General features: G+C 42.2%; 1 protein-coding gene across 2 annotated transcripts; it reads right to left on the bottom strand.

Annotated features, from left to right (window-relative positions):
• Positions 1 to 26827, bottom strand: LOC106576852 (ubiquitin domain-containing protein 1). 2 transcript variants are annotated; one of them, XM_014154330.3, is made up of 4 exons: positions 26642 to 26827; positions 17891 to 18118; positions 2394 to 2579; positions 1 to 1335 (listed from the first exon to the last, which is right to left on the bottom strand). In XM_014154330.3, exons 1-4 carry the CDS (start codon positions 26745 to 26747, stop codon positions 1112 to 1114), a joined length of 744 nt encoding a protein of 247 aa, XP_014009805.1. In that variant the 5' UTR covers positions 26748 to 26827; the 3' UTR covers positions 1 to 1111. The 2 variants fall into 2 exon arrangements, with proteins under 2 accessions (XP_014009805.1, XP_014009804.2); XM_014154329.3 differs by lacking the exon at positions 26642 to 26827 and adding an exon at positions 22886 to 23300.

The following is a 26827-nucleotide window of genomic DNA, read 5'->3' as shown; positions in this document are numbered from 1 at the left end:
AATATTCATACACTTTTCAGCATTTTCTCCATACTTGGTTCAAAAAATACAGTAGATGGAAATCAAATCTGCTATTTTCACCTTATAAACCGGTATATTCACTTTTTCATCAAATCGTTGACTTTCCATGAACATTGTCACGCACATTTTTTGGGGGGTTTGTTAAACATATACATATAGAAATATTTACATGATCCTGGGATAGGATAAAGTAATCCTTCTAACCCCCCCCCCCCTTAAAAGATTTAGATGCACTATTGTAAAGTGGTTGTTCCACTGGATATTATAAGGTGAATGCACCAATTTGTAAGTTGCTCTGGATAAGAGCGTCTGCTAAATGACTTAAATGTAAATGTAAATGTAATCCAACAAATATTGAAACAGTACACACATTTTCTTTCAGAAATCTGTCAATATTCTTCTCTCCCATTAGGTAAAGATTAGACAATAGATAGGGTACAAATAGATTGGCTTTCAGTATAGATAGAGATCCAATAGAATATTTGTATTATCAGGCAAGACACTTTCCACAGTTCAAAGTACCACAACACAAGGACAAACTCACAAGGAATGATTTGTAGACAGACAGACAGACGCATAGGAGTAAGTTCTCTTCTCCATATGCCATGATTCTCTTCCAGTTCAGTCTACAATTTGTCAGTGCTTTGCCAGGCTATGCAGAATTTGTGTATTTTTACTCAGTAACAATGTGGGCTCATTAGGAAAGTATTAGGAAATACAAAAAGAGGATAAGAAATACAAAAGCAAACAAACTAATTACAACATTCCATTGCAGCAACCAACAGTCCAGTGTCCTGTCCACTAGGCACGAAATGGAAGAAAAGTCTTTCCACATTTCGGACCATCTGAACATGACCAATGAGAAACGTTGCAAAATTTTTTGTTACGTTTTCCTACGGTGTGCACTAATGAACATGACCCTGGTGTGCTTGAACTTCTAGAGGAGAGAAATAAGGCCTTGACCAACATTCTCCCATCCTTTTCTGCCTGCACTCCATCCCAGTCTTTTTCCACCCCTCTCTCTGTCCCCCTTTCGTCTCAATCCTTTCCTCCTACTCTCCCATCCATCCTCGTCTTTCTCCATTTCTCCTCAGTTTGGCATGAGTTTGGTAACTGGTGAGTAGTTGTTGACGACGACCTGGAGCACAAAGTCTTTCTGTATCTTGGTGTCCTGGAGTCGGATCTTGTCTGTGAGCAGTTTACCTGCAAAGAACCAGCGTTGGTGGGCCACTTCGATGTCCTCCTGCCCCTCCAGGACTGTCTTCAGCTGGGAGATGGAGTCTGACATGGAGGCGCTTATACGGAGGTCCTTACCTGTGGAGGACAGAGACATTGGTCAAGTTACTTCTACATTCAAGGGTCTGTTCAAGAATAGGGAATGGTGTCAACTCTATTCATTATATTTCTACCTGCAACGTTCGAAACGTTGCCCTCACGGTATAAACCCAGATGTCTAATCTATTTCCATATATCAGCCATGCACTATTACATTCAGTTGCTCACTGCACTCAATCATTTCACTGTTTGTAGGGCAGTGAATGGAGAGGAGCGGAGGGGAGTTGGGAATAGTGGGAGCAAGTAAATCAGAGCAAGTAAATCGACTCTAGACTAGAGCAGGGTTTCCCATACTCGGTCTTGGGGCTCCCCTTGGGTGCACGTTTTAGTTTTTGCCCTAGAACTACACAGCTGACTCAAATGATCAAAGCTTGATGATAAGTTGGTTATTTGAATCAGCTGTGTAGTGCTAGGAAGAAGAAAAGAAAACGTGCACAAAGGGTTCCCAGGACAGAGTTTTTGAAACCCTGGATTAGAGAGAAGTTGAGAGTCGAACTGCGCAGAATCACTAACGCACAAATCACTATAATGTAATCAAGATTAGTGATTCTGTGCCTCGCCTTGCTTAAACAGATTCCCTTTAACACGCTGTCAAACAATAGGACAATAACTAGGCCTGAGGGGTGACATTCACACTCATAATTATTAGTATTGAAATGACCCTCCAGATCTCAGTGAGAAATCCCCAGAGAGAAATTGAGTAGATGGAACAGCTCAACGGAAAAAGGGTAGGGTGTAGAGCTGGGACGATAAACGGAAAATTATCGACATCAACCACTTATCACAGGCATTTTGCTGATATTGTTCGTTTGAAATGAAATAAATGTGCTAATCTGGGTGATTGTTAATGGGCCACTTGATGGCTACAACCACCAAAATAGTAGTAGTATTATAAAGGATAATAAAAAAGAAAAAACAGTGGTGGATATTAATGTTATTAACTTAGCGTTTTATTTATTGTTTTCGCCTCAATTCATGCAATTTATCGCAATATGAATTTTTGTCCATATCGCCCGCTCTAGTATTGTGTCTCTTACCGCATGAGAGTCGAACTCGTAGCTGGAACTCCTCTTTGGGAAAGGTGGGAGGCTTTTTCTGCTCCTTTTGATCGGGAGCTTCGCTGTCATTGGTGCGTTCAGTGATGAGATTGGCGGGAGGGGTTAGAGTGTAAGCAGGAAGCTGGTAGCGGTTCCCCAGTTCATCATAACTCTCTGTCAGAGTACCTGAAGATGACAGATAAAGACAAAAAACAAACCTCAGTAGCAGGCCCGACTGAAGTCAACCAATAGCCCCTAGGGACCCCTAGACTAGGAGTGGCCAACCCTACCCCCGGAGGTACCGTCCCCCACTGTCTCCTTACTGTCTATGTAGCTAAATACTTGAGATCCGTTCATGCTGTCCATGACTATTATATAACCACACATCACACCTGGAAGGATCCACACCACTCTCTCACTTGAGTATATTACCTTTTTATTTACAGATTATCTAATTTTGCTCTTCTGTGGCTTTGTCAACTATGTGTGTTTTCTTTACATGTTCGCACCTCTCCCTGTAGGCTTTACAGACGCTCCCCACCCCTTGGCTGCAACCCTTTTAATTTAGTGTACCCTGCGCACACAACCCATGTGGAATTCCGAGTCTGGCAGCATTTGGAACAGGGATGCAAACTGGCGAGGACCCAAAAATGTGACACTTTTTCTTTTTTGCATTGAAACATGCAAAAAATCCCTACTAGGGGGAAATGCAGGTTTTAACTAATTAAACAACAAAGAATATGATCTACATGATCAGTCTCCGTGTGTAAAATAAAACGGGGTTATTGTGAACCTAACTCACAGCTAAAAAATGTGAAGAAAGCAATCCAATGTTATTTGTTGCCTAGACGTTATTGCAAATGACACTCAAGTCTTGAGAAAAAAATACATTAAAATTGCAGTTAGCCATGACAGCCTTTATAATAGAACACTTGTGACCACACACATATATAAATATTGCACTTGGGAAAAAAACATCTTAAAGTAGAAATAGAATCAAACAAAAAGGCATTATTTTTTTGCTATATTATAGTGGCCATCGATCAAGTGCACAAGGCTACATGTGTGCAAAAATAACGTTCACTGAGTATAAAAAATATATAATCCCCCCTCACTCTCACACACGTTACTGTCAAGTTCAACACAACAGAAACAATATCTTTGGGCTACACTGCACATTATACACTTTCTGCCTGTGGACATCTGTTCTACAATGTGCCAGCGGAGCATGATACCATTTGTTAGCATAATTGATCTCTTTCAGGCAGAGTACACCTGACATACCACTTTTTATCCACTGTAGTGAAAAAGTGAGAAAGAGGGAGAGTGTGTGGTGTTCCTTTAACGTCTATAGTGACACCTAGTTTAAACCAGGCCCAGCTCCAGCTACACTTAATCCCTGAATCCAATTGTTTAACAAGCAATGCCTAATTTTCACCTAATTCTCTCATTCTGAAAATTAACCACATACTGTAGAGCGAAAACACTAGTTAACAGATAGTGATTAGTTCGTTAGCTAGTTAACTAGTTTCACACAGATTGCCAGAGTCCAGTAAGCAACTAACTCGTTAATAACTTGAGGAACGGCAAGGAGTCGTATACCAGTTAATACTATAGCGAATGGTTAGGTTGCTAATGTTAGCTGTCTGACTTTATTAGCAAGCTAATTTTCACACCATAAACTCAATTATTTGATCCGTTAAGTTGGCTAATGTTGCTCAACATTACTCTGGCTAGCTAACGGAGAATTCGATCCAGCTAGCAAGATACTTAACAATGCTAATAATTGTTCCACCTCACTTTCTCCCTCACCTCAAACTTTCCAAATGCCAGTTGTTTTTCATTTACAGCTCATGAAGTACGCTTCATCACCCCCCCCCCCCCCCCCCCCCCGTCTCCATGGTCAGGGTTCTCACCTAACGTTATCTCTTCGTTATCGTTCAGGGGACGTGCTGCTGTAAATGGCAAGCTGCCTTTCCGGAGCCCGCGCTGATGTTGTAACTAGTAAATTGGTTGTCTCTTTCTTCAGTCGCGTGCTGCGCTGCATTCTGATGTTTTGTGAAAGATTGGCTGAGCCTTGGATACGGTCAGTATTACTCCAAACGCGCATCACTTGTTCGCTTACAGTCAGTAGTGATCCAAGCCTCCCCTCCCCTCCCAAATTTTTCTCATCTGATCTACACGAATCACGTAGGTCACCTATTTTTGATTCAAAACGGCAAATTTCACTGAAAGGTGACTAGTTTGCATCCCTGTTGGAACTGCTGATCTACGGTCAAGAACGCTGAATTCATCTCAGCCTACGCTACCCTTCAGTCCCTTGACTTTTTGGCCCTGATGGAGAAATGGATCACCCCAAAGAACACTGCTACTCCAGCTGCTCTTTCTTCATCTGACTATGTTTTCTCTCATAGTCCGAGAGCATCTGGTCATCACGGTGGTGGCACAGGTCTACTCATTTCTCCTATGTGGAGATGTTCTCTGAGGGTCATGTGCCGTCACAATATTCGCTCTTTCTCTCCCACTACTCTCCTCTTCTATCCTATAATCTCTCCCTTCTGCTAAATCCTTCTCCTTTCTGTCTCCTGATTCTGCCTCTTCGACCCTACTCTCCTTCCTTTCCGCATCCTATGAATTGCACTGTCCCCTTTCCTCCCGACGGCTCGGCCCTCCCCTCTTGCTCCATGGTTGAGATACTCATTGAGAGCTTACAGAACAGGGCAGCCGCAGCTGAGCAAAAATTTAGGTAAACTTAACTTCTGGAGGACCTGTCATCCTTTCACTCCCTCCTCTCTACCTTCTCTTCCTCTGTATCTGCTGCTAAAGCCACTTTCTACCACTCTAAATTTCAAGCTTCTGTCTCTAACCCTAGGAAACGCTTTCCCACCTTCTCCTCCCTCCTTAATCCTCCCCCTCCATCACTGTGGACGACTTTGTCAACTACATTGAGTAGCGGACATCATCAACCTTTTGAGTCCACTGGTCTCACTCACATCTCTCTCTCAAGATGACATCCTGCGACTAGTGGTCTGGCTGCCCGACAACCTAAACGCTCGACCCCATCCCCTCCTCCCATCTCCAGACCATCTCTGGAGACCTTCTCCCATTCCTCACTTCCCTCATCAACTCATTCCTGACCACTGGCTGCATCCCCTCGGGCCTGAGTTGCTCCCCTCATCAAGAAACCAACACTTTACTGAGGTCAAAAACTATAGACCTGTATCCCTTCTTTCTTTTCTTTCCAAAACACCAAAACACTCTGATCAACTTTCTCATGATCTCTCTCGGAACGATCTTCTTGACCCTAACCAGTCAGGCTTCAAGATGGGTAACTCAACCGAGACTGCTCTTCTCTGTGTTAAATTGATTTATAAATGTCCGTACTGTGAGACGCCTAAGACAGCGCTACAGGGAGACAGGGCGGACAGCTGATTGTCCTCGCAGTGGCAGACCACGTGTAACAACACCTGCACAGGATCGGTACATCCGAACATCACACTTACGGGACAGGTACAGGATGGCAACAACAACTGCCCGAGTTACACCAGGAATGCACAATCCCTTCATCGTGCTCAGACTGTCCGCAATAGGCTGAGAGAGACTGGACTGAAGACTTGTAGGCCTGTTGTAAGGCAGGCCTACAAGTCAGACACCAGACATCACAGGCAACAACGTTGCCAATGGGCACATACCCACCGTCGCTGGACCAGACAGGACTGGGAAAAAGTGCTCTTCACTGACGAGTCGCGGTTTTGTCTCACCTGAGATGATGGTCAGATTCATGTTTATCGTCGAAGAAATGAGCATTACACTGAGGCCTGTACTCTGGAGCAGGATTGATTTGGAGGTGGAGGGTCTGTCATGGTCTGGGGCGGTGTGTCATAGCATCATTGGACTGAGCTTGTTGTCATTACAGACAATCTCAATGCTGTGCGTTACAGGGAAGACATCCTCCTCCCTGATGTGGTACCTTTCCTGCAGGCTCATCCTGACATGAGCCTCCAGCATGACAATGCCACCAGCCATACGGCTTGTTCTGTGACCTTATTTGTCTACCGTCTGTAAACTGTTAGTGTTTTAACGACCGTTCCACAGGTGCATGTTCATTAATTGCAGTGTTTAAACCCCTTACAATGAAGGTCTGTGAAGTTATTTGGATTTTTATGAATTATCTTTGAAAGACAGGGTCCTGAAAAAGGGACTTTTCTTTTTTTGCTGAGTTTACAAAATAATATATATGTGTGACATTTGTTTTGATTTAGAATGGGCATTGGAAAAAATACATGTCATCTATGCACTTAAATAGCGAATGGAGGGCACTTTTCCTTGTGGTTTATTTTCATGCCAGCCAGGTAGGCTATACTCCTGTTGTAAATATAAGCAATGTGCTTAATATTAGGAAAGTTGAGAAATAAATATAGTAGGCTTAGCATATAGAAATTGGATGGGATCCTCGTCTTTTTATTATCTGTCATCACTCTGTTTTCTCCCTCAATTGCATAGCCTATAGAACTGTTGCGCAACATGAGCTAATGGCCTATCATGAAGTGTTTGATTAGATTTGAGATGACATTTGCATTGATGTTAGAGTGATTAGAGGAACAATAGATTGCTGAGTACCAGGCAGTTAGCAAGTTTGGTAGGCAACTAATGACCAGCAGCAGCATCAGAGCTTGGAGAAGCCTAATTACTGTGACTAAGATGGCGCCGAAGAACGTGGCTGACGTTTTACATTCTCCCAACCAATTGTGCTATTTTGTTAGTTTTTTTGCGTTTTGTGTAATACATTTTTTTACTTATTGTGTACATAAAGTTGCTGCTACTGTCTCTTATGACCAAAAATTACTTCTGGACATCAGAACAGCAATTACTCACTGCGGACTGGAATAAACTTTTTCCTCTAACAAGTCCGACGAGAAGGATATACTGCTTTCACTGGAACAGGCCCAGATCCCCGCCTTTTGCATGAAGAAAAGACGCAGGAAAAGGGGCCGCAGATCGGGCTGCCTTCTGAGAATCCGTAGGCGAGCGAGTAAACTTCCACTGCCATCTGTTTTTCTTGCTAAGTTGCAATCATTGGAAAATAAAATTGATGACCTATGATTAAGTTTATCCTACCAATGGGACATTAAAAACTGTAATGTCTTATGTTTCACCAAGACGTGGCTGAATGACGATACGGACCATATAGAGCTAGCGGGATTTTCCATGCACTGGCAGAACAGAAACGCTACCTCTGGTAAGACGAGGGGTGGGGGTGTCTATTTGTCAATTACAGCTGGTGCGCAATGTCTAATATTAAAGAAGTCTCAAGGTATTACTCGCCTGAGGTAGAGTACCTTATGAGAAGCTGTAGACCACACTATCTACCAAGAGAGCTCTCATCTATATTATTCATAGCCGTCTATTTACCACCACAGAACAAAGCTAGCACAAAGACCGCTCTCAACCAACTCTATAAGGCCATAAGCAAAGAAGAAATTGCTCACACAGAAGCAGCTCTCCTAGAGGCCAGGGACTTTAATGCAGGCAAACTTAAATTAGTTTTACCACATTTTTACCAGTGACTCGCTCAATACGGAAGTGGTCAGATGATGCGGATGCTACGATACAGGACCGTTTTGCTAACACAGACTGGAATATGTTCTGGGATTCATCCAATGGCATTGAGGAGTACACGACCTCAGTCATCGGCTTCATCAATACGTTTATTGACAACGTCGTCCCCACAGTGACTGTACGTACATATCCCAACCAGAAGCCATGGATTACAGGCAACATCTGCATCAAGCTAAAGGCTAGAGCTGCTGCTTTCAAGGAGGAGCGGTAGACTAATCTAGACTCTTATAAGAAATCCCGCAATGCCCTCAGACGAACCATCAAACCAGCAAAGCGTCAATACAGGATTAAGATTGAATCCTACTACACCGGCTCTGACATTTGTTTGATGTGGCAGGGCTTGAAAACTATTACGGACTACAAAGGGAAACCCAGACGCGAGCTGCTAAGTGACACAAGCCTCCCAGACGAGCTAAATGCCTTTTATGCTCACTTTGAGGCAAGCAACACTGAAGCATTCATGATAGCACCAGCAGTTCTGGATGACTGTGATAACGTTCTCGGTAGCCGATGTGAACAAAACCTTTAAACAGGTCAACATTCACAAAGCCGCTGGGCCAGACGGATTACCAGGACGTGTACTCAAAGCATGCGTGGACCAACTGTCAAGTGTCTTCACTGACATTTTCAACCTCTCCCTGACCGAGTCTGTAATACCTACATGTTTCAAGCAGACCACCCTAGTCCCTGTGCCCAAGGAAACAAAGGTAACCTGCCTAAATGATTACCGCCCCATAGCACCCACGTTGGTAGCCATGAAGTGCTTTGAAAGGCTGGTCATGGCTCACATCAACAGCATCCTCCCGGACAACCTAGACCCAGTCCAATTCGCATACTGCCCCAACAGATCCACAGATGACGCAATCTCAATCGCACGCCACACTGCCCTTTCTCACCTGGACAAAAGGAACACCTATGTGAGAATGCTGTTCGTTGACTATAGCTCAGCGTTCAACACCATAGTGCCCATGAAGCTCATCACTAAGTTAAGGACTCTGGGACTAAACACCTCCCTCTGCAAACTGGATCCTGGACTTCCTGAAGGGCCGCCCCCAGGTGATAAGAGTAGGCAACAACACGTCTGCTACGCTGATCCTTAACACTGGGGCCCCTCAGGGGTGTGTACTTAGTCCCCTCCTGTATTCCCTGTTCACCCACGACTGCATTGCCAAACACGACTCCAACACCATCATTAAGTTTGCTGACGACACAACAGTGGTAGGCCTGATCACCGACCACGATGAGACGGCCTATAGGGAGGACGTCAGAAAACTAGCATTGTGGTGCCAGGACATCAACCTCTCCCTCAAAGTGAGCGAGACAAAGGAGCTGATCGTGGACTACAGTAAAAGGCAGGCCGAACAGGCCCCCCCCTTAACATCTACGCGGCTGTAGTGGAGCAGGTCGAGAGTTTCAATTCCTTGGTGTCCACATCACCAATGAACTATCATTGTCCAAACATACCAAGACAGTGGTGAAGAGGGCACACCAAAACCTTTTCCCCCTCAGGAGACTGAAAAGATTTGGCATGGGTCCCCAGATCCTCAAAAGGTTCTACAGCTGCACTGTCGAGAGAATCCTGACCGGTTGCATCACCGCCTGGTATGGCAACTGCTCAGCATCTGACCGTAAGGCGCTACAGAGGGTAATGCGAACGGCCAAGTACATCACTGGGCCAAGCGTCCTGCCATCCAGGACCTTTATAATAGGCCACCGACCACCACCATTTAATCTTAGCAAGAATTCCCTGTCTTAGGTCAGTTAGGATCACCACTTTATTTTAAGAATGTGAAATGTCAGAATGATAGTAGAGAGAATGATTGATTTCAGCTTTTATTTCTTTCATCACATTGCCAGTGGGTCAGAAGTTTACATACACTCAATTAGTATTTGGTAGCATTGCCTTTAAATTGTTTAACTTGGGTCAAACGTTTCAGGTAGCCTTCCACAAGCTTCCCACAATAAGTTGGGTGAAATTTGGCCCATTCCTCCTGATAGAGCTCATGTAACCGAGTAAGGTTTGTAGGCCTCCTTGCTCCCACATGCTTTTTCAGTTCTGCCCACAAATATTCTATAGGATTGAGGTCAGGGCCACTCCAATACATTGACTTTGTTGTCCTTAAGCCATTTCCCACAACTTTGGAAGTATGCTTGGGGTCATTGTTCATTTGGAAGACCCATTTGCGACCAAGCTTTAACTTCCAGACTGATGTCTTGAGATGTTGCTCCAATATATCCACATCATTTTCTTTCCTCATGATGCCATCTATTTTGTGAAGTGCACCAGTCCCTCCTGCAGAAAAGCACCCCTTCATCATGATGTAGCCACCCCCGTGCTTCATGGTTGGGATGGTGTTCTTCGGCTTGCAAGCGTCCCCCTTTTTCGTCCAAATATAACGATGGTCATTATGGCCAAACGGTTCTATTTTTGTTTCATCAGACCAGAGGACATTTCTCCAAAAAGTATGACCTTTGTCCCCATGTGCAGTTGCAAACCGTAGTCTGGCTTTTTTATGGCGGTTTTGGAGCAGTAGCTTCTTCCTTGCTGAGTGGCCTTTCAGGTTATGTCGATATAGGAGTCATTTTACTGTGGATATAGATACTTTTGTACCTGTTTCCTCCAGAATCTTCACAAGGTCCTTTGATGTTGTTCTGGGATTGATTTTCCCACCAAAGTACGTTCATCTCTAGGAGACAGAACGCGTCTCCTTCCTGAGCGGTATGACGGCTGCGTGGTCCCATGGTGTTTATACTTGTGTACTATTGTTTGTGCAGATGAACGTTGTACCTTTATGCATTTGGAAATTGCTTCCAAGGATGAACCAGACTTGTGGAGGTCTGCAATTTTTTTTCTGAGGTCTTGGCTGATTTCTTTAGATTTTCTCATGATGTCAAGCAAAGAGACACTGAGTTTGAAGGTCGGCCTTGAAATACATCCACAGGTACATCCCCAATTGACTCAAATGATGTCAATTAGCCTATCAGAAGCTTCTAAAGCCATGACATTATTTTCTGGAATTTTCCAAGCTGTTTAAAGGCACAGTCAACTTAGTGAATGTAAACTTCTGACCCACTGGAATTGTGATACAGTGAATTATAAGTGAAATAATCTGTCTGTAAACAATTGTTGGAAAAATTACTTGTGTTATGGCAAAGTAGATGTCCTAACCGCCTTGCCAAAACTATAGTTTGTTAAGAAGATACTTGTGGAGTGGTTGAAAAACGCGTTTTAATGACTCCAACCGTATGTAAACTTTCGACTTCAACTGTACATCAAAGGGACGAGACCAAGAGACTATTAAAACTGAGGGCCAACAGGGATAAGTTTTACAGTTCAGTCACTGATGTCTTTACCCAGAAGGATAGATGGATGGAGTAAGTGCAAGTCGATCAGACAGCCATGCAATCGAGCACACAGCCACGCAATCTCCATAGACAAACATTGGCAGTAGAATGGCCTTACTGAAGAGCTCAGTGACTTTCAATGTGGCAGCATCATAGTATGCCAACAAGTCAGTTCCTAAAATTTCTGCCCTGCTAGAGCTGGCCACCCAAGTTCACAGAACGGGACCGCCCAGTGCTGAAGCGCGCAGCGCATAAAAATTGTATGCAACACTCACTACCGAGTTCCAAACTGCCTCTGGAAGCTATGTCAGCACAAGAACTGTTCATTGGGAGTTTCATGAAATGGGTTTCCATGGCCGAGCAGCCGCACACAAGGCTAAGATCACCAATACACAATGCCAAGCATCGGCTGGAGTGGTGTAAAGCTCACCACCATTGGACTTTAGAGCAGTGGAAACGCGTTCTCTGGAGTGATGAATCATGCTTCACCATCTGGCAGTCCGACAGACGAATCTAGGTTTGGCAGATGCCAAGAGCACGCTACCTGCCCCAATGCATAGTGCCAACTGTAAAGTTTGGTGGAGGAGGAATAATAGTCTGGGGCTGTTTTTCATGGTTCGGGCAAGGCCTCTTAGTTCCAGTGAAGGGAAATCTTAACGCTACAGCATACAATGACATTCTGGAAGATTCTGTGCTTCCAACTTTGTGGCAGCAGTTTGGGGAAGGCCCTTTCCTGTTTCACCATGGCAAAGCGTGGATCATACAGAAATGGTTTGTTGATATCGGAGTGGAAGAACTTGACTGGTCTGCACAGAGCCCTGTCCTCAACTCCATTGAACACCTTTGGGATGAATTGGAACACCAACTGCGAACCAGGCCTAATCGCCCATCATCCGTGCCCGACCTCACTAATGCTCTTGTGGCTGAATGGAAGCAAGTCCCTGCAGCAATGTTTCAACATCTACAGTCGTGGCCAAAAGGTTTGAGAATGGCACAAATATTAATTTTCACAAAGTCTGCTGCCTTAGTTTGTTGAATGGCAATTAATTGCAAAGTCCCTCTTTGCCATGCAAATTAACTGAATCCCCCAAAAACATTTCCACTGCATATCATCCCTGCCACAAAAGGACCAGCTGACATCATGTCAGTGATTCTCTCGTTAATACAGGTGTGAGTGTTGACGAGGACAAGGCTGTCATGCTGATTAAGTTGGAATAACAGACTGGAAGCTTCAAAAGGAGGGTGGTGCTTGGAATCATTGTTCTTCTTCTGTCAAGCATGGTTACCTGCAAGGAAACACGTGCCGTCATCATTGCTTTGCACAAAAAGGGCTTCACAGGCAAGGATATTGCTGCCAGTAAGATTGCACCTAAATCAACCATTTATCGGATCATCAAGAACTTCAAGGAGAGCGGTTCAATTGTTGTGAAGAAGGCTTCAGGGCGCCCAAGAAAGTCCAGCAAGCGCCAGGACCGTCTCCTAAAGTTGATTCAGCTGCGGGATCGGGGCACCACCAGTACAGAGCTTGCTCAGGAATGGCAGCAGGCAGGTATGAGTGCATCTGCACGCACAGTGAGGCGAAGACTTTTGGAGGATGGCCTGGTGTCAAGAAGGGCAGCAAAGAAGCCACTTCTCTCCAGGAAAAACATCAGGGACAGACTGATATTCTGCAAAAGGTACAGGGATTGGACTGCTGAGGACTGGGGTAAAGTCATTTTCTCTGATGAATCCACTTCCCGATTGTTTGGGGCATCCGGAAAAAGCTTGTCTGGAGAAGACAAGGTGAGCGCTATCATCAGTCCTGTGTCATGCCAACAGTAAAGCATCCTGAGACCATTCATGTGTGGGGTTGCTTCTCAGCCAAGGGAGTGGGCTCACTCACAATTTTGCCTAAGAACACAGCAAAGAATGGTACCAACACATCCTCTGAGAGTAACTTCTCCCAACCATCCAGGAACAGTTTGGTGACGAACAATGCCTTTTCCAGCATGATGTAGCACCTTGCCATAAGGCAAAAGTGATAACTAAGTGGCTCGGGGAACAAAACATTGATATTGTGGGTCCATGGCCAGGAAACTCCCCAGACCTTAATCCCATTGAGAATTTGTGGTCAATCCTCAAGAGGCGGGTGGACAAACAAAACCCCACAAATTCTGACAAACTCCAAGCATTGATTATGCAAGAATGGGCTGCCATCAGTCAGGATGTGGCCCAAAAGTTAATTGCCAGCATGCCAGGGCGGATTGCAGGGGTCTTGAAAAAGAAGGGTCAACACTGCAAATATTGACTCTTTGCATCAACTTCATGTAATTGTCAATAAAAGCCTTTGACACTTATGAAATGCTTGTAATTATACTTCAGTATTCCATAGTAACATCTGACAAAAATATCTAAAGACACTGAAGCAGCAAACTTTGTGAAAATTAATATTTGTGTCATTCTCAAAACTTTTGGCCACGACTGTACTGTAAATCAAATCAAGTTTTATTGGTCACAGATGTTATTGCGGGTGTAGCGAAATGCTTGTGTTTCTAGCTCCAACAGTGGAAAGTCTTCCCAGAATAGCGGAGGCTGCTATAGCAGCAAAGGTGGGACAAACTCCACATTAACGCCCATGATTTTGGAATGAGATGTTCGACAAGCAGGTGTCCACATAAACAAAATTACCGAAAGTATCTCAATCAGTAGCGGGTACCACTATGCATTTTATGTGTGTAGCACTACTCATTTGGGTTGCTATCTGTAGTGCTGAAAGTCAATTGTTCGTGCAGGGCCTGTGAATCAGTACCTGTTTCGCTGGAGCCTGCTGCTGTGTAGAGTGAACCACTCTATCTCTCCTTTCTCAGGGGAAAAAATGCTCCGGGAGAAAGAAAAGAGTTCTGATTGTATAACATTTTAAAATCCAACTTCTGGGAAAACACAGCTATCCGGTTGTCCAAGATGGAGAGAGGATGTTCTCAGCTTTCTGTAGGTCTATTTTTTATTTTGCAACTCTCAATTATGAGTTGAATAGCAGCTATTTTACAAAGATATTCGATATGGCTTTGAGATACGGAGTGTACAAAATGCGCATTGGCCTCATTGGACGTAAGCTAGTTTTTCTGGACATGACATGTACTGTTAGATTAATATATGGCTACTATTAGTGGGTATTCATTTTATAGTTGGTGATCTAGCTAATATGTTTTGAGTTTCCACTTACTCAGGGTTGAATTAGCCCCAAATAAATTAGCATATGCTATTAGAGCACATAAAGATGCAGACAAATTCATCTCTATTGACAAAAAAAAAGGAAAATTCTGGAGTCATATTAATGGTAAAGTATAACAATAACATAATTGTCTACCCAAAATGCATGACAATCACTGGATTAGGTTGCACATTCAAATATTTTGAATCACAACAGGATACATAATAGAAACACCTTTGGCATCGATTACAGCTGTGAGTCATCTTGGGTAAGCCTATAAGAGCTTTGCACACCTGGATTGTGCAATATTTGCCCATAATTTTTTCAAAATTCTTCAAGCTATGTCAAGATGTTGGGGATCATGGCTTGACAGCCATTTTCAAGTCTTGCCATAGATTTTCAAACCGATTTAAGTCAAAACGTTAACTTGGCCACTCAGGAACACTCACTGTCTTCTTTGTTAGCAACTCCAGTAGATTTTGCCATGTGATGTAGGTTATTGTCCTGCTGAAAGGTGAATTCTGAAACAGGTTTTCCTCTAATATTCTGCCTGTGCTTCGCTCCATCGCATTTCTTGTTATCCTTGAAAAACTAGCATGATGAAGCCACCCCCATGCTTGAAAATAAGGAGGCAGTTACTCAGTGATGTGTTGTATTTGCCCCGAACATGCAGTGACTTCATAAAGTATTCATACCCCTTGACTTATTCAAGATTTTGTTGTTACAGCCTGAATTCAAAATGGATTAGATTTTTTCTTTCTCACCCATTTACACACAATACCCCATAATGACAAAGTGAAAACATGTTTTTAGACATTTTTTTAAATGTATTGAAAATTAAATACAGAAATATCTCATTTATATAAGTATTCACACCACTGAGTCAACACTTTGTAGAAGCACCTTTGGTGCCGATTACATCTGTGAGTCTTTTTTGGTAAGTCTATAATATGTTTGCACACCTGGATTGTACAATATTTGCCCATTATTATTTTTAAACTTCTTCAAGCTCTGTCAAGTTGATTGTTGATCATTGCAAGACAATCATTTTCAAATCTTGCCATAGATTTTCAGGCTGATTTAAGTGAAAACTGTAACTAGGCCACTCAGGAACATTAAATGTCGTCTTGGTAAGCAACTCCAGTGTAGATTTGGCCTTGTGTTTTAGGTTATTGTCCTGCTGAAAGTGTATTTTGGAAAGCAGACTGAATCAGGTTTTGCTCTAGGAGTTTGCCTGTGCTTAACTCAATTCAGTTTCTTTTTATCCCCAAAAACTCCAGAGTCCTTACCAATGACAAGCATACCCATAACATGATGTAGCCACCATCATGCTTCAAATGAGTGGTAATAAGTGATGTGTTGTGTTGGATTTGCCCCAAACATAATGATTTAAATTCAGGACAAAAAGTCAATTTCTTTGCCAATTATTTTGCAGTATTACTTAAGTGCCTTGTTGCAAACAGGATAAATGTTTTGGAATATTTGCATTCCGTACAGACTTCCTTCTTTTCACTCTGTCATTTAGGTTAGTATTGTGGAGTAATTACAATGTTGTTGAACCGTCTTCAATTTTCTCATATCACAACAATTAAACTCTAACTGTTTTAAAATCCCCATTGACCTCATGGTGAAATCCCTGAGCGGTTTACGTCATATCCGGCAACTAAGTTAGGAAGGACGCCTGTATCTTCGTATTGACTGGGGGTAGTGGTACAACATCCAAAAGTGTAATGAATAACTTTGTCATGCTCAAAGGGATATTCAGCTTCTGCTTTTTTTATTTTTACACATCTACCCATCGGTGCCCTTTTTTGCAAGGCATTGATAAAACGCTCTGGTCTTAAAATTCACTAATCAATTGAGGGACCTTACAATAATTGTATGAGTAGGATACAGATTTGGGGTTGTCATTCAAAAAACATGTTAACCACTATTAATGAACATGGAATGAGTCCATGAAACTTAATATGCGATTTGTTAAGCTCATTTTTACACCTGAACTTATTTAGGCTTGCAATAACTGTCACGGTTGTCGTTGGAATGAGCGGACCAAAGTGCAGCGTGTGTGTCATTCCACATTTTATTAACACTGTGAAACTATGCAATACATAAATAAACTGAATGACGAAACAAACCGTGACACAGAGGTGAAACATACACTGACTCAAAATTAATCTCCCACAAAACCCAGGTGGAAAAACCCCTACTTAAGTATGATCTCCAATTAGAGACAACGAGGACCAGCTGCCTCTAATTGGAGATCATCCCAAACAAAACCCCAACATAGAAATACAAAACTAGAACTTGAACATAGAAATAGAAAACATAGAGAGAGAAAACCCCTGTTTCGCCCTGACCTACTCTACCATAGAAAATAACATATTTCTATGGTCAGGACGTGACAATAACAAAGGGGTTGAATACTTATTGACTGAAGACATTTCAGCTTTATGTTTTTTATACATTTCTAAAATGTTCTACAAACAAATTTCTACTTTGACATTACGGGGTATTGTGGGTAGATCAGTGAAACAATCTGAATTTAGTAAATTTTAAATTCAGGCTGTAACACAACAAAATGTGGAAAAAGTAAAGGGATGTGAATACTTTCTGAAGGCACTGTAATGTATTGCATTCAGGCCAAAAAGTGTATTCCTTTGTTTTTTTGCAGTATTACTTTAGTGCCTTGTCGCATACAAGATGCATGTTTTGGAATATTTATTATGTATATTTGTATTGTTCTTGTCACTCTGTCATTTAGGTCATTATTGTTGATAGTCATTCAGCATGGTCATTAACTACACAATGCTTAAAGAGAGATTCAATGTTGTTGATCCATCCTCAGTTCTTCTGTCACAGCCATTGAACTCTGAAGCTGTTTTAAAATCACCAATGGCCTCATGGTAATATCCCTGAGCAGTTTCTTTCCTGTCCTGCAGCTCATTCATGAATACACGCCACTGTGTAGTGGGGACAGTAACATTAGAACTTTGTAAAGAATGATGCTTTAAAGAAAAAGTTTCTATATATTTTTACATTTTGTATTTTTATGTTTAACTCACATAATATCATGTAAAAGTAGGCATTAAGGTATCTGCAATAGAATAGGCATGGCAAAAACAAATGTAGACATTAATACATGCTTTTTATAGCTTCCAACCAATTCTTCACAATGGAGGGGGAGTGCCAAGATGGAGGAGCAGTGGCTTGAAAACAGCACCGCCTGTCAGTCATCTAGTGTATTAATAATTGGATGGAACATGTGAGTGTGTGTGTGTGTGTGTGTGTGTGTGTGTGTGTGTGTGTGTGTGTGTGTGTGTGTGTGTGCATGCGTATATCTCACCATGTGGTAGTGTGATGCAGGCTCCGTCCACTATGGCCTGAGCCATTTCCAGGTCGTTAAGCTCTACGGCCACCGCTGCTGCTCGGAGCGCGTCCCAAATCTCCTTCCTGCCGTCAAAAGCTGGGGCCGTGTCCCAAAACTCATCCCTCTTACTCCTCAGCTGGCCCTCCGTCATAGGGTACTCATTCTTCCATTTAAGATGCTCCTTCTTCAGTGGCTCGTTGCGTCCTGAAGGGAAATAAAGAGAAAGAAATACATACATTTGGTTCCCAAAGGTGAGGATATTTTACTCAGTGTTTTGACGTGCATGTACACTGCCATTCCTCTGAATGTCATGTCACGGCACTCATTACAAAGTGTAGCGTGCTAGCTATCATTCCGTCTATGGCATTGTCTATGGCATATCAAAACAGGTGCAAAGATTCCATTTCCAAATGCCAGAACTAGCCATTGTATAATGTTTTTTTTAGGGGGCATTTCTACATGCAGAAGTGGGGACGTTCACAGTCTCTTCTCAGGTCCTTCGGTCTTAGACTCATGCTATCAATTGATGAACAGAGTGGGAACCTGTAGGGTGAACAAAAGCAACCAAAGCAGAAGCGTATAATCTGACAAGGTAAATAAGTGAATAGTCATAGACCTCCACATGCAAGCAGGAATAGTTCTCTAGGCACTCTGTCAATGTCTGCCTCTGAGAAAACCAGATATTCTGAGTGAATCTCTACTAGTACTACCATGTTAGCCCATATCTAAGGTTTAGAGATATCTGGGGCATGACTTGATACTGCTGAAACACATCTCAAGGAGCGGTGTGTTTGTGTGTACCCCTCTGTAAGAATCTTTCTGCAAAGAGACTCAGTATAATACTCTGCTGCATGATGGTTAAGGTCACTTTGAGAGAGAGAGCGGGAGAGAGAATAAGAGAGAGAGAGATAGAAATCAAAGTGATTATTTATAGTGCAGTGTATTACCCACGGCCACATACATGTACACACACAAATGGACAACAGTGGATTACCGCAGTAATCGGGTGCCACATAACAGGATGTAGTGTCTGCTATCCCACAATGCATTGCTCTGAGAGATGAGTGTTGAGTGGAGACTGCCAGGTGACTGCAATAACCTCAATGGACCTCACATTTCAGATAACTGCATTCTGAAAAAAACACCTTCATTGATTAAACAAATCCTTATTTCTTAGATCATGAACCAACAAAGATAGAACCACCCCATTAGATAGATAGTCGTTTACCCCCACTGTACACAGCTGTCGACAACAACTTACTGACTCAAGTGGCTTTCTATTAAATAAATCACTGTGCATTTAGCGAAGCTTACACAAACAAAGCACACACACACAGAGGCTTGACATGTGTGAGCACCCATGATAGCAGCTGCAGGGGTTTGCGCAATGTCATTGTCAGCCGAACACAGGGTTGAATGCTAGCGTCTTAGCTGCCAAGTGTTAGCCTGTTATGAGTACTAATCCTCACTGCTCCTGTGGTAGGTTTAGGCTACTGAACAGAGAGAGAGAGGTGCAATGATGGTGTATCCATTTATTGACATTGACATAAGAATAACACTATAGGTGAAACCTATTAAGGTCATTTCCATGTAAAAGGACCATCTGGCACCAACGTGAAGTGCATTGGAGCGTATCAAATTGGGTGTCAAATGAAATCTAAAAGTCTATATTTTGGAGACATATGTACATTTCTCAACTATTTTCCATCCTAAAAATTTGGAACAAGCAAAGGCTTTGATTTCTTGTCAAACAAACGGAAAATGGGTCTTAGAAAACATATACCAGAAAAAGTCTTAAAAGGTATGAGAAATTTAGATTTTTTGTCACTGATCTATCTACACAAAATACCCCAGAATGTCAAAGTAGAGACCCTTAAACCCAGACTTGGACCACACACCAAATCCGGTGAATAGCAGGTTAGTGATTGCTTTGCAATGCTTGCAATTAATCCCTGATTCCTTCCAAACTACTCATTGTTGAATTTGCGATTTTCAACTTGTTGTGTAATGTTTGTGTCCAATGGCTGATGAGCACCGACATGTTTTATCTATAATTTCTCTTCATATGACAAGGATTGAAAAGGATTTGTCAGTAGATTGTCACCGTGTTTCATAATGATGACTGCTTGTCTAGCTTGCTAGCTAAGATTTTGAAATGATAAGTCCAATCAAAGCTACAGTAGATATGATGTGATTTAACAAAATGTTATCTGTGGCCAATGATCTTTAGCCTTGGGCACTTCTGATGTAACTCTATGGCAGCACCCACTTGAATTTTCGAGTTCTCCCTGTAGATTTTGCGGTGATATATTGTCCCCATGAGTGACAGAACACTGAGCCAATCACGGCACAACTAGAGAACATTACCAACCCCTACGCTCCGTACCAACCCCTGACCGAACTTGGAGTCCACCTCTCTTAAATTCAATTGATTGGACATGATTTGGAAAGGCACACAACTGTCTATATAACATGCCACAGTTGACAGTGCATGTCAGAGCAAAAACCAAGCCATAAGGTCGAAGGAATTGTCCGTAACGTTCGAAGACAGGATTATGTCGAGGTACAGATCTGGGGAAGGGTACCCCAAACTTTCTGCAGCATTGAAGGTCCCCAAGAACACAGTGGCCTCCATCATTCTTAAATGGAAGAAGTTTGGAAACACAAAGACTCTTCCTATAGCCGGCCACATTGAGCAATTGGGAGAAGGGCCTTGGTCAAGGAGGTGACCAAGAACCCGATGGTCACTCTGACAGAGCTCCAGAGTTCCTCTGTGGAGATGGGCGAACCTTACAGAAGGACAACCATCTCTGCGGCACTCCACCATTCAGGCCTTTACGGTAAAGTGGCTAGACGGAAGCCACTCCTCGGTAAAAGGCACATGACAGCCCGCTTGGAGTTTGCCAAAAGGCACCTAAAGACTCTCAGACCATGAGAAACAAGATTCTCTGGTTTGATGAAACCAAGATTGTGGCCTGAATGCTTATCTTCACGTCTGGAGGAAACCTGGCACCATCCCTACGGTGAAGCATGGTGCTGGCAGCATCATGCTGTGGGCATGTTTTTCATTGGCAGGGACTGGGAGACTAGTCAGGATCAAGAGAAAGATGAATGAAGCAAATTACAGAGAGTCCTTGATGAAAACCTGCTCCAGAGCGCTCAGGACCTCAGACTGGGGAGAAGGTTTACCTTCCAACAGAACAAGGACCCTAAGCACACAGCCAAGACAAGGCAGGAGTGGCTTCGGGACAAGTCGCTGAATGTCCTTGAGTGGCCCAGCCAGAGCCCAAACCTGAACCCGATTGAACATCTCTGGAGAGATCTGAAAATAGCTCCCATCCAACCTGACAGAGCATGAGGAGGATCTGCAGAGAAGAATGGGAGAAACTCCTCAAATACAGTTGTGCCAAGCTTGTAGCGTCATACACAAAAACAATCAAGGCTGTAATCACTGCCAAAGGTGCTTCAACAAAGTACTGAGTAAATGGTCTGAATAAAAAACACCAGTCTCAACGTCAACATTGAAGAGGCGACTCCGGGACACTGGTCTTCTGGGTAGAGTTACAAAGAAAAAGCCATATCTCAGACTGGCCAATACAAATAAAAGATTAAGATGGGCAAAGAGCACAGACACTGGACAGAGGAACTCTGCCTATAAGGCCAGCATCCCAGAGTCGCTTCATCACTGTTGACGTTGAGACTTATGTTTTGCGGGTACTATTTAATGAAGCTGCCAGTTGAGGACTTGTGAGGCATCCATTTCTCAAACTAGACACTCTAATGTACTGGTCTTCTTGCTCAGTTGTGCACCGGGGCCTCCCACTCCTTTCTATTCTGGTTAGAGCCAATTGAAACCATTTTAGAATAAGATTGTAAAGTAACAAAATGTGGAAAAAATCAAGGGATCTGAATACTTTTCGAATGCACTCTATATACAGTACCAGTCATAAGTTTGGACACACCAACTCATTCAAGGGTTTTTCTTTATTTTTAGTATTTTTAATAGTGAAGACATCAAAACTATGAAATAACACGTGGCATCTTGTAATAACCAAAAAAGTGTTATACAAATCAAAATTGATTTGAGATTCTTCAAAGTAGCTACCCATTGCCTTGATTACAGCTTTACACACTTGACATTCTCTCAAAGGAAATAAATTCCACAAATTAACTTTTAACAAGGCACACCTGTTAATTGAAATGCATTCCAGCTGACTACCTCATGAAGCTGGTTGAGAGAATGCCAAGAGTGTGCAAAGCTGTCATCAAGGCAAAGGGTGTCTAATTTGAAGAATCGAAAATATTAAATACATTTAGAATTGTTTAACACGTTTTTGCTTACTTCATGATTCCATGTGTTATTTCATAGTTTTGATGTCTTCACTACTTTTCTAAACGTTTGACTGGTACTGTAAATCTAAAGAATTGATGTTTGCCTCATACAGGCAGTGACCATAATGGACGATTAATGCTGGTCTCCAGCTTTAAATGGTGCACAACACATCAACAGTCAAACATCACTGGAAAGCATAATTCTTTGTATGCTGCAGGTTAGAGTTCACTATTATATAAATATTTGATACATGATACTACAGGATATTCCCATAATAATTTGTCTAAGTCCCCTTATTTACATTACACACTTCCTTCTCATATCCTTTCATAAATTTACCCTGTCCCCTTACCTATTCGCTGTTAAATAAATTCATGAAGAGGTAGGTTATATTAACACAGGTCAAACTATAGCTTATGAGAGATTTTACAACCTGATGCAACCTGATGACAAGTTGTTACTAATATCTAATGACCACATCTTACATTTAACCTCTTCAACTTGACATGGTGGAAAGACAAAATACACAGACTTAACACTGTTCTGTTTCTGGCAATTGCAGCTCTAGAAAGTTGAGGCTCACTAACACAGTTATCCAACTCTCCAACAATCCACAGTCCATCTCCATCCATACTCACTTTTCAGCACCACCTTGATGGGAGACTGTGAGGGGTGGTACAGATGGTGATCCCTAGAGTTAGCGACTCCCATGTTCTTCTCTTTCTCTCTCCCAGAGACTTGATCTCTTGGTTCTAGAGACTTGTTGTTTAAATCAAACACGAGACTCTGCATCAGAGAAAACAGCCTTTCAGAGACTACTACCAGTGACTGGAGCCAACGAAAACAAAGTTCTTAGATTTGTCTAAGAAGGTCGTAGTGGTCAAGGGTACAATCCCACCACCTGGACTAGATTTCCATGCTTTGACTATCGATGATGACTACAGGTCAGAGCTAGGTTCACTAGCTGTCACGACACTTCCCCAGTTCTTTACTAATGAACCACACAGGATCAATAAATGGCAGATGGAACATCTGGCAGCATATGTCATAAACAGCAACAGGAGCAGTATATGAGGGCATGTCCTATCCACATTGGCTAGTAAGGCAGCTAATGCTTTACACAACAGCACTAATCCAATCAGCTACTTAGAGGAAGAGGTGGACGAGATCAAGAATAACTTGAGTCAACACAGCAACCCCATTATAGACTTAAAACCCTGGTCAGACCATACTTACCTGCTGGGAATGTGATTTCGCCTGTTAAGGAGAAGTTCAAGCAAGGTATAAACCATTGTACGTCTGTTTGGCCTGCTGGTTCCACCCATGCACACATGACTAAGGCCCTTGGGAAAAAAGTGTCTGCTCAATGGCATATATTATTATATTGTTTGGGGGTGGACAATTCTTGGTCGAATCTATTGTATAAGTTACCCGAGTCGTTCCTTGTCATTTCAACAAGTCATGACAGTCACCATCTCAGATTGTTATGAAATTGTTTCTGTCGTTAGAAACAGGTAAGATTGGCATTCTGTTGAAATGTTGTTGAAATGTTATTTTATCTCAGAGAAGTTAAGCTAATTGATTGAACCCAAATTGACCAATTTCATTTATAGGTTTCAGATAATATTCAATAAAAATAGTACCCAACATCCAACTTGGACCAAACATGAGGAATCCAAAAGAATTGTCAAAAGCCATCCACGGACCCCCCACAACCCATGTCTATGTAATGCTTTAGTTAGAAGAAGTGTCGGAGTCAGGCGCAGGACACATGGATGAGTGTAAAACAATAACGTGTTTACTAAAATCATAATCAAACTTCTTCCACATCCAAATACAGGGTTAGGAGAAAACACCTCCAACAATCACAAAACAGGAAACAATCACGGACAAGACAAACACGGAAGCCAGAGGGTTAAATAATGAACATAATCAGGGAATCATAAACAGGTGTGAATAATAAAGACAAAAGCAAACGAACAGGGAAACATAGATCGGTGGCAACTAGTAAGCCGGTGACGTCGACCGCCGAACGCCGCCCGAACAAGGAGAGGGGCCGACTTCGGTGGAAGTCGTGACAGTCTATCCCACCCCAAGAACCATTATATTAGGGCTGTGCCGACATGGCCATACTCACATTCATAATCGTATATGTATGACAGTTGAAAAAAACTGAAGTGTTTTAATATGCATAAATAGGTGTTGGCAAAATACATCCCTGCACGTTGTCACTGCAAAAAAAAGCTGCAGATTAGGAGCAGCGTGCGGAGGGGTGGGTGTGTCTGTATGTCCTTAACTTGCAGTGGTCAGACAAGTTTGCTGTCACTCAGTCATAATGAGCATTAGGATTTCAAATTTTTTCCCTACCCTTGCTCCACTTGTTAGATATTATGCAGATTGATAGCTTGATAGGAAACGTCCTTGCCGTGTGATTTATCATAGTAGCAGGCAGCATCAATCTAAGTGATCAAACCGAAAACATACAAGGAAAAGTGATCGGGGAAATTATGAAGCGAGTGGACAAGAAATACAGCTTCACTCTATCCAATCAGAGCAGCATTCTCTTTACAGACATCTCAACTGGCTAGTTTGTCTATCTAAACCACACATATGATGGACTCGAAAACAGTACAGTATGGTTTACAAACTCTGACTGACTGACATGAGAAAGATGCTTGCTGGCAGCCGAAAATACAGTTTTTTCTCAAGTATAACTACAAAAATACTCAGATCATAATTGCATCCAGATAATTGCCCATATCCGTTACGAAACTCATTTTGTCCAACTACTCGGCACATCCCTACAGTATCAGTTCTCTATGTTTGAAAAGTAGTATGAAGCTGAGGTTTGGAGTATTGCTTCTCCATACTATGTAATGTATTCCCTGTGAATCTGGTGATGTTTTTGTCCCCTGTTCAGAGAAATTTGTAATTGAAGTTAATTGCATTATTTATCATAAAGTTGTGGGAAAGTACCCGGTTTTGACCACTAGTTTTGCCACTGTTCATGCTATACCGCCACACTCTTTTATCCATTTTGCTGGTCTTTGTAGAAACCAATAGATTTGGCTCATGATGAAAATAAATTGTGTGGTCATCCTCCATGAAAGCAAATCAGTTTGTTCTTCTTTTATGGTTAATATGTGTCCAGGAAACACCCCCTTTGTGTGTGGTTTATTCCCTTAAATAAAGGTCTGGATTAGTTACTGTTAGACCATTCCTGGTGAACAATCAAACCATGAGGCAGCAGTTCTAATGGTTTCAATGTTATAGTGTCTAATGGTCTTCAATGGTAAAAATCCCAAATACACATTGTACAGTGTTTAGTTGCATTGAGTTTAATGGTACATTTAATACATACAGAGGGATCTGTTATCAGAAAATGTATTTTTTTAACAAAAGGTATATGTTTACAGAACATGTATTTTTGTTGCATTTCTACACCACATTACCTCCAATTCTACACATTTTGCCATGGGGTGGACAAAATGTTTTTGCAGTTTTAAAGCAAATTTCCTGCAATTCTACACATTTTGTCATGCTTTAGGCATTGTTAATATGATATCTGAGTGAAAGTGACTAACAAAATGAATGTGGGCACCATGGAGATCAGGGTCCCTGGGTACGTGCCCTGCGTGTCTGGTCGGTAATTCGGCCATGATAACTAAAAGTTTAGATAGCTGGCTAGACTAAATAGGCTAATTTACCCATGGAAATGTGTTTAACTGACATGGGCTCACTAAATATGTTTACATGCACACTAATGACTCAATGATAAAATGATTATGGTAGTAGGCCGATGTATGGCATTAGCCACTTAAACACCTTACTACGCTTATCTTAAATAAGACGTGAGGTCATAATCGAAGTAGGCATACGGCAATTAAAGCACTTGTATTTGATCTGTACATATGCCAGCACCAGCAGTGCAATCTTCCCTCTTATGCTGAAAGTATGCATCTTAGAAATAGTTTTGACATATAAGCATGATATATCTGAACTCAGAATCAAATAGTCTTCCCAAAAATAACATGGTAGAACTTATTTTGATTGCCGATTTTCTGCATTGATCAAAATACCATCACGTAGCCTGATTTCAGCATGTAAACATTTAAATCAAACTATTATATTAATCTGACTATTCACAATAAACTTATTAGTATTATTGTGTGTATGTAACCATACTCACTGTCAGTGAGTGACATATAACACTAGGAAGGTGCAATTAATTATCAGGTAGAACAAAAAAACAGCATAACTTGGGACCCCCAGGGTAAGATTTGAATATTCCTGTTATAGAGCATGGTCTGTAAAGTACAGAATGTACATGAACAGTGCATGCAAGTGAAATGGGGTGCATCTCTGCAGAGAATGAAGCAGTCAAAACTTCTTACCTCGTTTTTTGCTCCAAGTATACTTCCTGGCAGGTCCTTGTCCGTCCAGCCGATCCCTCCCAACACACCCGTCCATGACTGTCCCTGCAGAGCCATACAATTGCATAACATAGCTACATAACACCAGGAAAACACACACACAATGCGAAGAGATAAAAGATCAATAGTTATCCACTTGTTATAATG

The sequence above is a fragment of the Salmo salar genome, chromosome 18, assembly GCF_965601325.2.
Source record: "Salmo salar chromosome 18, fSalSal1, whole genome shotgun sequence".
Lineage (NCBI taxonomy): Eukaryota > Metazoa > Chordata > Actinopteri > Salmoniformes > Salmonidae > Salmo > Salmo salar.
This window is presented reverse-complemented; position numbering and strand designations above follow the sequence as displayed.

Excerpts from the sequence above, each read along its gene's own strand:
- LOC106576852 (XM_014154329.3), bottom strand. The coding sequence starts at position 23,039 with ATGCAGAGTCTCGTGTTTGATTTAAACAACAAGTCTCTAGAACCAAGA. Across the intron at positions 18,119-22,885 it reads CATCAAGGTGGTGCTGAAAA|GACGCAACGAGCCACTGAAG; the intron begins GTGAGTATGGAT and ends ATTTCCCTTCAG. Across the intron at positions 2,580-17,890 it reads CTGCATCACACTACCACATG|GTACTCTGACAGAGAGTTAT; the intron begins GTGAGATATACG and ends TGTCATCTTCAG.